The sequence below is a fragment of the Epinephelus lanceolatus genome, chromosome 6, assembly GCF_041903045.1.
Source record: "Epinephelus lanceolatus isolate andai-2023 chromosome 6, ASM4190304v1, whole genome shotgun sequence".
NCBI classification, from domain to species: Eukaryota; Metazoa; Chordata; class Actinopteri; order Perciformes; family Serranidae; genus Epinephelus; species Epinephelus lanceolatus.
Genome location: NC_135739.1, coordinates 4,176,019 through 4,189,541, shown reverse-complemented (window position 1 = coordinate 4,189,541; position 13,523 = coordinate 4,176,019). Strand labels below are relative to the sequence as shown.

Sequence of the window (13,523 nt, the reverse complement as noted above, 5' to 3'; positions counted from 1 at the left end):
GGATGAACATAAGACACAGTATGATGTGGTATAAATGTTGCATGACAGCCTGTGTTACACACTGCCAAGAAGAATGTGCACGCTCTTTTCTATTTTCCTTATTATTTCGTCTTTTAATTTCAAATGTTGTTTGTACATCTGCAACGTACTGTTTGTTCTAATGCTGAAAAAGCAACAAAAAGTGTAATTGCTAAAAAAAAAAAAAAGTGAAACTGAAAACAGCATCTTCCGACTATGCACCTTGGACATGGAACAATCTTTAAAAAGACCTAAAATTAGAAACACTTATATCCACTGATGAATTTAAGGGCATCATAAAGAATGTGGTGACAGAGACATGTGCTTGTTTTTCTTGCGACGCCACTTTGTTTGAATAGTTGTTGTTTCATTGTTGATTTTTTGTATTATATGTTGTATTTGTTGCATTTTAAATGTGTTTTTCTTGGCTCCAACCTCGGCCAGGTCTCTCGTTAAAGAGATTTTCAATCTCAATGGGACCTAAATTAAATAAATCATGGCTGCTTATTCTAGATATGTAGCGATTAATGTTTACTGAACCTGCCCTACCTCATGACAGGAGATTGAGACCATGGTCAGATCAACAATAGCACTGTAACAAAAACATTATGGTCTTTCTCATCAGCACAGCAGTGTCCCCAATGCAGAGGGCTGTGGCAGAAAAGTTTCACCTGGCTCACCTTATCCCACACCCGGCTGCGTTGGTATGCATTATCACCAAGATTATGATTTTCCAGAATTACAAAATCTTTTGTTTTGATGTCTGATTCAAACTATTAATCACTTTAATACTATGACTCCTGGATTATATTTCATCTTCCCACCTGTGGCAGCATGCCCCAACTGAGAAAGACCCTTGCATTTTTCTAATTCAGTGCCTCTTTGGGACTGAGTCAGACATACTGGGTTGGGTTGCTGACAGCTGATTATGGATGATTCCATTAGGCAGCATGCCGAAAAACAAAATGGCAGCAAACTGAATTTGCCACTTTTGCCAATTCGGCAATTAGTTTGTCTAAAATCTTTCATTAAAAGTAACAATGTCTCTGTGACTGATTGTTTCCCCCTGTGATTAGTTAAATACTCGCCAATCCTTGTAAGTGCTGAAAGTAACTAAACTCAGAAAATGGAGGTTCCAGGCTATGAATTTCTAAATATATCATCCTGCCTGTGATTGGGATCTATAAACCAGATTAAGGAGCAATCACTAGATACTCTGCTCCTTCTCTAGGCCTGGTTCAGACACTGACAAGAGCAGATACTCTGCGCTTGTCTTACCTTGTACAACCTTTCTTGTCAGGGGAGCAAAAGTACAGACGATAAACAAGTTAGGTGACTCACAACTTAAAACTACAGCGAAGTGTCTTATAATACAACGGTGTTTCAGACCAAATCAATTATTGACTGGGGCTATGCCAAGTGCACCCAGAGTTAACAGACTGAATGCTGCCTTGCATAAAGTAGTTCTATTTTAGTGTCGCCTTTCTGCAAGATGTTCCCAGCCGCATATTGCTCCTGACAGACACACAAGGGTAAACGGTGGCTCCTGCTGAGCCAACAGTGAAACATATTGTCACTCTGTCAGATTCAGATCCTCTTTGCATTTGACAATACATTCTCTAATCTCCATCTTTTCTTCCCATCTGTCTCTTTCTCCTTTTCGCTCCTTCTGTATCAAAACTTGTAGGTAAGAGAGAAGACACGGGGAGCTGAGACGAGCAGTGAATTCTGGAATCGTAAATGCAGAAAGCTTCAAGGATGATCTAGGAGAAGTGGCCATAATGGACCAAAGAGATGAGATAACCTCAGCTCAGCTCTCTTGAATCAGATGACTAATTCATAGCCTACAGCAACAGTGACAAATGATTCCAACAAAAAGTAGTGATAAAGATTTTACGGCAGATACGCTGTTTTATTAAAATCTGCTCTGATCAGAATTTTTGGTTCAAATCCGCCTGAATATTAATGCAATAGATTCACCCTTTACCCAAATTAAATTCTGGTGTTGGTTATAGACAGACTCCAGGATATTCTGCCAGTGAATTTATCAAGAATTCATTTCCCATTTGAAACTTTCAAACTTGAACTGTACGTCTTCTCTGACTCCTCTGAAGATGGGAGTTATTTATCTGTAACCATTGAACCCTGGTGTCAAACTCATACAGAAGCATTCGCTCGGTGACTCCGGGCTCAGACACCTTTGATTGACACCACTGACATTTTGGATAGATTCAAAAATGTTTTGCCACTAAAGTAAGCGGGAAACACTGAACTAAAAACTGTCCTGCCTCATGTCGTGGACCCAGTGTGTGACCTGCAAAAAATGTAATTCGCAAGTGGTATTTTGTGTTGATTTTATTTCTGGGTTTGGTTCTGGATGAAACAAAGTACATGTGGGTTGGATTGTAGGCAGTGGATGATGAATACACTCAAATAAAATAATAATCGTTAGAATTTGATTTAATGTTTTAACACTTTAATCCTCTGACTGCTGAGTTTGTGTGTTGGCTCTGTCTTATGCGCCAGCTGGAATATGAAAGCCGCCTCAATTAGCTGTTACTTATAGACAACTGCAGAGATGTGTTGCTCAATGTTATTAATAAGGGCAACTAGAACTTCCGCCTCGCAGTTGTATGCCTTCACGAAGCAGTCAAGTTACAGTTACAGGTTACACCCATGTCTGTCCAGACTCATTCTGTAGCCATGACAGCTGACAATCCCTCAAATGTGGATGGTGCTGCAAAGAAACTACATATTCTGAAATGTGGATGCTTCACACATCCTAAACCCGACAGCACAGGAGATCGATAATCGAGATCGACAAGTGGCTCTTTAGCCCCTCTCCAGTGGCTCGCTGTGGCTTTGACCAAAAAGCCAACGTTTTAACCTTCATTTATCAGTGCTGTAGGCCTAAAGAAATCCCTACATTCTCAGATTATAAAATGTGAAGCCTATATACTGAATAAAATAAATGTTTTAACATGTCTACAACTAAAATGTGCATAATACATCTACTGTCTGGCACCTTTTCCTTGAAATAGTGCCGAACTTTGATAGCAGTGGCTATAGTCTTGAGTCTCCCTGGCTGGTTAGCTATGGATGCTAAATCCAAAAAAGTAAAAGTCTTGCAATAACATGAGAATTTAGTAGTTCTTGTTTGCTTTCACTGCCAGCTCTGCAAATCAAAGTACCAAATAATCATAAATAATGTCCTGCACAGTAGCCACCTTATGAGAAACATATTAATGAATGCTAATAAGTTGTAAAAGTTTTGTGAGGTGACAGTGACCTTTGACCAACAAATTCTATTCAGTTCATTGTTGAGTCCAAGCGGACGTTTGTGCCAAATTTGAGGAAATTACTTTAAGGTCTTCTTGAGCTATCGTGTTCATGAGAATGGGAGGCCTTGACCTCTGACCACCAAACTCTATTCAGTTCATCGTTAAGTCAAAGTGGACGTGGGTGCCACATTTACAGAAATTCCCTCATGACATTATTGAGATATCACTTTTAAAAGAATGGGATGTACTGACAGCTCAAAACAAAATGCCTCCGGCCACTGCTGTGGAGGCTCCGGCCAATGTGGAGGCATAAAATGTATTCATCTGAATTGCATTTCCTGAATCGTTTTGAAATATGATATCGTAGTTGTATATGTATGAAATGTCCAAAAATATAAAAATAATTTTAAGTGTGCTCTATCCATCCATCCATTTTCAATTGCTTATCTGAAGCCGGGTCGTGGGGGCAGCAGGCTGATCAAAGTATTCCAGACATCCCTCTCCCCAGCAACACTTTCCAGCTCCTCCTGGGGGACCCCAAGGCGTTGTCAGCGTCCTTCAGTTGGACGCACCTGAAACACCTCTCATGGGAGGCGCCCAGGTGGATCCTGATCAGATGCCCGAACCACCTCAACTGACCTCTTTCAACGCAAAGAAGCAACGGCTCTACGCCGAACTCACTCTGAATGTCCGAGCTCCTCCCCCTATCTTTAAGGCTGAGCCCAGACACCCTACAGAGTCTTTCAGTCACTACCCAGAGTTCATGACCATAGGTGAGGGTTGGGACGTAGATGGACCAGTAAATCGAAAGCTTTGTCTTCTGGCTCAGCTCCTTCTTTACCACGATGGTCCGGCAAAGCACCTACAGCACTGCAGATGCCACGCCAAACCGCCAATCCACAACTGAACCCACCGACTTTAAGTATGCTGCCTAACCAAATTATTTGAACAGCACATGGCTTATTACAGGATTTGCAGATTTGAGTCAGGCCACAGAACTAACTGGTCATATGTGCAGGTGGCAGAGCAGGTGGAGCACTGCACGTCAATGTACGAGTCAATGCACCTTGCACATTACAAACTGGGTGGTTTTTGTTTGGTAAGTGTTAAATATATTTCCATTAGTAGTAAATTAAAGCTTGTTCTGAAACAGCAGAAAGCGACACTCGCCAGTCATGGCTGAACCACTTTACTACTACATTATTTTTCATCTGTGGTTGGTGTTATGACTTGCTCTCATGGGGGTACTTTTATTTCAGTTTTTTTCAAAAAGACTAAAATAAAAGATTTAATAACTTTAGATATAATAACTTCTTAAAAAACACCCAGTCTAAATGTCTAGACCGACACTAAGAGGTCTTTAAACTCTCTGTAGCCTTTCAATAAATTGGATACAAAGCTGATTTCGTAACAAATAGATCTTTTCATATTAATTACAATTGTAACTTTTCTAAAAAACCTTATAACAAAGACTGTAATGAAGTTAGAGTCTGTCGACGAAAGCCTTTCTAACACAATTAGTGTCCTTCCATATCCACTAAAACTTGCTAAATAAAACACGTCCGTCTTGTGCTGAGACTTCGAGTTGAGTGGTAAGCCAATTACTTTCGAATGTACCCCTAAATTGGCCTTTTTCGGAACAACCTTAAGTCTTAGTCTTCATGACGACAGAGACGCTTTGTTAATTCACATCAAAGTGGTTACTTTCCAATTACAGTCTCAGCCTCTGCCATAAGCTCCGCGCCTCCACCCCTCTCATCGTCATGGTCTGAGTGCGAGTGATGGTGGGTTCAAATCCTGAAAATGTGAGTAAAATATAATTGTGACCTTTCCTCAGGCACACGTCAGGTAAATGACAGCTTAGGTGACTGATGAGAGCTTAGCCTCATGCTACTATGCTCCGGAGAGTAGCATTTGTTAGCAACATTTTTTGAGTGCAAGTCATGTTGGTGTAATTGTAGAGTACAGCCTGGTGTGTGTGTGTGTGTGTGTGTGTGTGTGTGTGTGTGTGAGGCTGTGTGTATCTGTCTAAGTCAAAGAGCCACGGTTCATGGCCCTGGGAGGATGGATATGCCATTAGAGCCGGTGACACACACTCAAACCCTCATCGACTCACTATGGGAAATCAATATGGCTACAGAGCGAGCCAGCTGGATCCAGACTAAACAAGCCAGGCACATAGACACAACAACAGCAACAACAATCATAACAGGTCCAAGAGAGGTACTCAATATCATACAGAGTATGTGGCTGCAGAGCTGAATGTGAAACCTTCCACACACACACACAAAAAACCTAGAGCTCTACAGGGTAAACAGTTTGTTTGATGAATGGCACAAAGGAACATGAGCTGGTGTTCAAGGGTCCTTATCTAAATGTCAAGAGGTTCGTGTTATTGAGAAAAGACTGAATCATACATTAACCTACACACAGCGGGTGCGTGGGGAAAACATGTACACACGCTTGTGAAACACTGAAATGCACACACAGTTGCCTGCACACTGACACTGACCGACTGTGCGGTCTTGATCGCCACGAAGCGGTGGTTCCCTTCCTTCCCGCAGACGTAGCCAAAGGCTCGGTGGTCCGTGATGTCCTTGGCAATGTAGGAGATCTCGTGGACCGCATGGTGGTGTTGGAGGACCTGAAGGAACACGAGACACAGGATGTTTAATAAATGATGCAGACAGCCAACAAACAAAAGATTACAGTTGTATTTTTTTATTATTTTTATTTTAGAATTTACGACTTTGTGCTTTTAACAAGGAACCGTCTGCTACATATGTTGACTTTATTCCATAGACTGTATAACAATAATGGAAGTAACCACCGTGAAGTCACCTATCAGTTTCTTCACTCCCATTTTGAAGCCTTGAGTTCGGCATTTAGGTTGTCACCATCATTGATTATGGGAGCCAAAAGTGACCATATTGGAGGAGCGAGGGGCGGATCTGACTTATAGACTGTGGTGATGCCTCACAGACAGCCTGGCAATTAAAGCGGCCATTAATCGACAGCATAACAAACCTTTAAAGAATCACTTATTCAAAAATTCATCCCTTTACAGTTGTCATAAAGGGGGAAATTACTAGGGATGCACCGAAATGAAAATTTGTAGCCGAAGCCGAAGCCAAATAAAATTAAACGCTTGGCCGAGTACCGAGTACCGAATACTGAATACCGAATACCGAATACCGTTGTTTAGTTTTTCATTAGTTTTTGCAGATGAACCCCCTCCAGATTAGTGTTGTCACGGTACCAAAATTGGGACCCACGGTACAATACCAGTGAAAGTATCACGGTTCTGAGTAGTATCACACCACAGCGAAAATGAGGCAGATGTGCCTTTTGTCATTTATAAAAAGATAAATCACTTTTCTATAATACATCAATGATATTTCAATGGAATAAATTACTTATTGACTTATTCATACTTCAAAAACAGCATCAATAAGTGATGAACATAGGGGGGATCAAAATAAAATAAATAAATAAAATAAAAATCAACCAGCCACCCTCCTCCCCTGACAAGTAAAGAACAGTCCCTTCATAAGTAAAGAACAGTCCCTTCATAAGTAAAGAACAGTCCCTAAAGTGCGGTGAGGTTTGTAGACCGTTACTGACACAAAGAGAGAAATGTGAACGGCTCGTTTCTTCTCTGACACGTCATATACCTGTGTGCTGCCACGGCTCGGCTGTTCAGGTACTTTTGGGCAGTCATGACACCAAGAAGAGGACATTATTGGAGCCGGACTTCTCCGTCGCCGGTAAGCCTTATCTTGCACTGCGAAGCACTATGGCCGCCGTATTTGACAGGAATACATTCCTGTCTGTGTCTGTGACCCCCGTTCAACCCACATCCAGCGGGATTCGCCTTTAGTTTCTGCTGCTGGTTGAAATCTGTACTCACACAGCGTGCTGAATGATTTATTTTGCCCGCACAAAACTATTTTTAGTCGCAAATGTGAGTGCGGTGACGGATGGAGTAAAATATCGCCACACTACCGACATTTTACTCCATCCGTCACCGCACGCTGTTTGATTGCGTTATCAAAACACGCCGCTATTATTCGGCCTTGCTTTTCACTTATTCCACCGAATACTGAATGTGCGTTTTTTTGCAATATTCGGCCGAATATATTCGGTTACCGAATATTCAGTGCATCCCTAGAAATTACCTATAGACACCAAACCCTTTTTGGTTAGCAGGCTGTTTATTTATGTAAAGTCGGGCATTTTTAAGGTTGGCTCTATGAGGATCGACTCACTTTAGGTGCAAGCCTCAAGTGGCAGTACAAGGAACAGCAGTTTATGGCGTTGGCCTCATTTATCAGTCCAGGACGTAACAAAGAGACTGCTTTGCAAATAACATTTCATGATTGCCTGATATCAAACAGAACTGTCAGCTCGTTCACTCTGTTCATGTCTTCAGTCTGACATTACTTTAACTCTTACCAATTTCCCTGGGGGAGGGAGATTGATTTTCCCCTTAACCTATCACTAGAGACTAATGTATGCACCTGAATCTAATGTCATGTTAAGTCCACGCTGATGCGTAGCCATGCCAGCACAAACATTTTGCTGAGGTTTTAAGAGTGGAGCAGAGTGAAGTAAAAACAAACTCCAATGTTGGACAATACTCATAAGACGTGTCAATTTAAGCCCCGTTTGCACAAAACATTTTCAGTATGGTACCTTTGGAACCAAAACTAACCCTTCAGACATGGTACCTAGACCCTAGGTCTGCTTAGCGTTTCCGCCACAAACAGTACAGTGTAGGCGGGTGTTGTCAATCACTGCTCTGTCCAGCACTCACTGTATTTATGCTCCCCGTGTATCGTCCACAGAACAAGGTCACATGCCGACATTTTCAGAACAAAATAGAACAGGCTGCAGTGAGAGTCTCTCTCCATGGGATATTTAAAAATAGCAGCTTTGTGCATTTAGTCCTTCTCAGGCAAGCTCAGGGGTTTAGTGTTGCTGTAGCCCACAGGAACGACGCTCCAACTGAGGATTGGGATATATGCAGTTCACATAATCCGGTTGAAATTAATATATATTCTTGTGTAAATGTATGTCATCCAAGAGAGACAATATAAAAACTAAAGTGATGGTCAAAGTTGTCACAGTGAAATTTAAGGTGTGCTGATGGATTCACGTCATCAACTCATGCATTGAGTAACATTACAAGTTAACGTTCCACCTTAAAAGTCACCGGCAGTCGGCCCAGTGAATGAAGTTATTTTTTCTCAGACTCCAGCTGCTGTGAGAGGCAGCAAAACATCCTTTCATTTTATAGTTACAGTTTACTAATAAAACTCTCCACAGTATGAACAGTGGTTACATGAGCTTCAAAACCAGACACAACTCAGCCCTGAGCAGAGTGACCGTCCTCTACTGACCAATCAGACTGCAGTGTTCACAGCTCCACCTTTTAGTACCAGATCTGTGTGCTAGGTACCCCAACAGAGGGGGGACCAAACATGGGGACGCTAAGGAACGGCTCCTTTGGTACCATCCACAACTTTTCACTGTGGAAACGGAAAAAGCGTACCGAACTGAACTGAACTGAACTGTACCGCTCGGTGGAAATGGGGCATTAGAATAGCCTTGATAGTAGCATCTATCTGGTCTACGGCAGTCGAAGTGTTCACTCCTCATTGGTTTTGGCACTCAGGTCATTTTTTATTTCTTCTCAAACTTAGTGGAGTGGATCAATTTACAGATCTGAAACCAGGTAAATTTCATGAATGACACAAGAACTTAAGTGACTGAGCCAACTCTCAGGTGTACAAACTGATACTAAAACATTGGAGACGTCATTCCCACACAAAGATTCAAAATGCAACCAGAGAATTCACCAAATTGCTGTACGCCTCCTCAAAAACCTGTGTGATGAAAACTCCCCCAAGTGTACACGCAGAGACAAACCCTCTCACACGGAGACCTTGTATCCTGTATTGAACTGCTCCTAGCTCCCGTGCCCTCTCTAGTTTAGCCTGGGTGGGGAGTGCCAAGCTGGCATTGCCCGTGGCAGATGGCACTGTTTTTTCCCGAGGACAGAGGGGGGATCAGTGACAATCACAGCTCGGCAAGCTGTCGACTTGATCACTTCATCTGTGCCCTCACGCACAACACACACAAACACATACACACACACAAACACACACACACAAACAAACACAATTCACAACTTAATATGCAATAGCCCTCTGTTAAGTCACACTAAATGTCTGCTTTGTTGTTATTGTGTGTGCCAGCTGCATGCTGGGAGCAAAGACACACAGTCAACATAATGACCCAGTAGCCCTTGAGTGCATGCTAGGGGTTGTAGCTCTATACATCAGAGGCTAAACACACACATCTGCTCTCTTTGAAGCTATTCCAGACCTAAGACATGGCAGAGCAGAGTGACACCAATTTAACACGGGGGCATTGCTGCTCTCTCACACACACACACACACACACACACACACACACACACACACTAAGAGCCCCAGTAGAAATAGATAATCATTGTATGAGTTGTGTCTTCTAAATTTAATAATTAGAGTAATGATTATTATTATCACTTCTGATTGACATGAAAATTACATCTAAGGCAGTGCATGTGCTCACACACACACACACACACACACACACACACACACACAGCTCATTTGCAGGGGTTATTGAATTATCTCTGGGTGGGTGGTGAGGTGACAAAGACGGACTCTGATTCAAAGCGAGAAGCGAATGAGACGACTGCAAAGATTCAACTGCACTGCTTCGTCGAAGCTACATCTCAGAGAGCAGAGACAATTTACATATACTTACAGTCAGTACCTAGTTTGTCAGGTGCAGCCTATACTAGCCACTGTTTTGATGTAAAGATTTAACAAAGTGTTGAAAATGTTCCACAGGGATCTTGGCAGACTGCATCATGGCAGCAGTTTACCCTGGCCTCTACTCGACAGAAAACAAATCTATTTTACTGCCAAAGATTTGTCGAGAAAATATTATTGCGCACATTCTAATGGATAACACTGTGACGTCAGTGATGAAGCTGAATGTGGAATGAACTTTGCACTTTCATTCTCAAGTTGGCAGAAAATGTACGGCTTGCAGTTAAAAATAAGAATTCAGACTGGGCTTTTGGAATTTTCCATAACAACCTTGGGCATTTAATTTTAATTCTTGGTACATTGCATGCATACACATAACACAAATGAAATCTTCAAATCAATTTGATGGAAGTATAAATTTTAGTAATCTTTCTGCTTTCAAAGCAGCACTCAAGCAACATTCTGTGTGGCTTTGGTCACCAAGACATAATGAATAGAACAACCTTGCCCTTCTTAATTAACTGGAACTCAAATTTTTGCTGCAGATTTTTCTCTTATCTACACCAGGGTTAGTACAGTTATGAAATACTTTGTTTTTCAATGCCATACAGAGCAAACTTTAAGGCCAATTTAAAAAATAATAATAATAATAATAATTTAAAATAGTCTGGGAACATTGCGGGGAACACTTTCCTACTCCATCATTTGAGTTGTATGATTATTGTTGTCTCCCAGCGTTTAGGCACCACAGTACCTCCGCTTTCTGTGTAGGCGTGCACCCAAAAGTTATTCAGAAATCTGTTAGTCCTGACCCTGCTGCTGGTAGCAGAACTAGAGGAAGAGGTGTGCCAGAGACGAGAGTAAAGCAGAACTCAGAAATACATGGCATTTGTTGGCGGGTTTTCTTGGCAATTTTGAGTTTCTCACTCTGCATGTGAGATTCCACAGCCTTAATTACCATCATGTTGTCTAGGAAACTTCTTGAATACAATACAGTGAGCCTCATATGTACAGTGCTGCCTTGTAATGAAGCTCTAGTGAAAGTTCGGCCAGGAAGACAATACTTCTCATGCTAAGGCTGTAAGTTTTTTTCCTCACGCTGCCACTCACTCCTTGCATTCATGCTCACTCACTATCTCTAGGTGCCAGTGTCTGGGTAGGTCAATTAAGTGTTCAGCTGATTCACAATCAACCAATAGCACAGCGGCACACCTCTATCAGCCTATCATCTTACTGCTCCTCATTTTAAATGTGGTTCTTTCTCTGCCATAGTTCATTCTTGCTTTCTTGCCCTCCACCTTCCCATCACCACCTAGTCTTTACAGATTCATCGTATCAGTCACAAAATATCTCCCTCTGGTGACGGCTCATCCATCGTAATCCAATCCTGCAGGCTTGCTGTGTTAATGTGGCAACTCGCGCGAGACTCGAGAACGTTCTTGTACTTCTTGTTCTTGTTCTCGAGTCTCGCGAGTTGCAGGCTAACTGACCATCGTGAGAAATTATGCTATAAAAGTGAAGTAAATTACGTCTTTTCAAGTCAATTTGGCATGCTGTGGCTTCAGGGCAATTACGACAGACGAGCCATTCTGACGTTTTTGAAATGCATTAGTGGAGTTTTATTACATTTTTTGGATGTGGGTTCCATGCACTTCAAGTGTATGGAAAAAATCAGGCGAGCTGTTATCCTCTGATACCCCAAACGAGTTTTGTGGATTAAAAAACTAAACTGGTGGTCGTTGAATCTGAAGTTCCCCGTATCATCCATGGTACAGTGGATCGTCTGCTCTGAGCATCCCGGTGACAAACAAAATATGAGTGTTGTCGGTTCCGCTATCCTGATCTGAGTGATGTTATTGCAAGAGGTATTTGGTTACCAATTAATTTGAAATTTAAAAATGCAACGTCAGAAATTAAGATTCATAAAATCCTTCTTCCCATGTCTGAGCATTTAGGACTATTGAAAGATTTATTTAAGACATGTTAGTAGTAATTAAGGCCTCATTTGTAGATAAATGAATTCAATGCCTTTTAAGACTGTTTAAGGATCTGTGGGAGCCCTGTATGCTACAAAAAGACAGTTGTACCCAGTTGTAATTGGCATGAGATGTCATTATTCTCTTTAGGTCTCTTGATAACATGACATACATTTTTTGCCAGTAAAATTGTGACTTGCTGTTGTTTTTGTTGCAAACATTCAAATGTCGTTGCTGTATCAGTCTTGATAAAGTTTGGACAGAACAGTGAGATTAAATCCCAGGAGGGTGGCCACTGCTGGAGCCGACATGTCTGGCAGCATCAACTATCAGATGCCGCTCAAAGTTGCTTAAACAGATGCATTCTCTGGGGAAGTGGATTGTTTGCAAAAAACACACAGGTGGGTGTATCAAAAAAAGTCAATACGGACTGTGTACTCTCTCTTCTTTTCTCTCCAGCACTGTTTATGCACTATTAGTCCGTCTCTCACAATCTCTCTCTCTCTCTCTCTCTCTCTCTCTCGCTCTCTCTCACACACACACACACACACACACACACACACATACACACAGTGTCAGTGTCTCTGAGGGACTTTGGACAGCATGCCCTTCAGCAGTTGCTGGCCACTGAACCAAGATATTCCCTGTTATGCTGGGAGGAGGAGAGGCAGTAGAATACTGTTTCACTCTGTCCCTGCTCTTCACATCATCCTCTTGAAGGGGAGACCGTCATAAGAGGGCCTTCAGAAGCTGTCCAGTCTCCAACCCAATTGGACAGGACTGGGATTAGAGTTGAGGTGTTATTAGCTCTTTGCAAGAGGTAGCACTGCTGTAGTTAGTCAGTCAGTAGTCACAGACACAAATACACATGCACATAAGCAGAACTTTACTTATGAATAATGCTTGATAACTTAATAGTTTGACACAGAGCTGGCTGAGAATTTGGCTGAAAGAATGAAGACACATGAGGGGCTTATCTGGCCCAACAAAACCGGTCTGTGCTCCCTTGTCTTCTCTTCTGCTTTCTTGAGATCTTGTCCTCACCCTGAGTCCAACCCCCTGTGTTCCCTGCCATGACACCTCCTGGTCCACACACATATTAACTCCCATTCGACCCACAGTTCATCCCCTCAAGCTTGACCCTCAGGTCATCACACCAACTCCAAATCTCAACCCCCTGTCATTCCTCAGTCCACTCCTTCTAATTAAAGTAAGACTTTACCCATATCAATTACTCACCCTGTGTTACCTTGAATTGGTGAGGGAAACATTTTTCTTTCATGCCTCCACAGTGAACGAAGAATCCAAAAACTTCACACAATTTGTGCAGTATAATCCAAGTCTCATTTATCCAGTCGCACGCTCAGTACTTCCCAAACACATGTATTTTAGCTAAAACCTTACTATTAAAACCATTTCTGCAG

The 13,523-nt window shown here is 42.0% G+C and overlaps 1 protein-coding gene across 11 annotated transcripts in view; it reads right to left on the bottom strand.

Moving 5' to 3' along the window:
* Nucleotides 1–13,523, bottom strand: part of dab1a (DAB adaptor protein 1a) — a 306,640-nt gene that overhangs the window by 31,511 nt on the left and 261,606 nt on the right. For all 11 annotated transcript variants that reach the window (XM_033621350.2, XM_078168485.1, XM_033621346.2 and 8 more), the window contains one exon: nt 5,812–5,943. In XM_033621350.2, the coding sequence (XP_033477241.1) occupies nt 5,812–5,943 (132 nt within the window). The remainder of the gene's footprint in view (nt 1–5,811; nt 5,944–13,523) is intronic.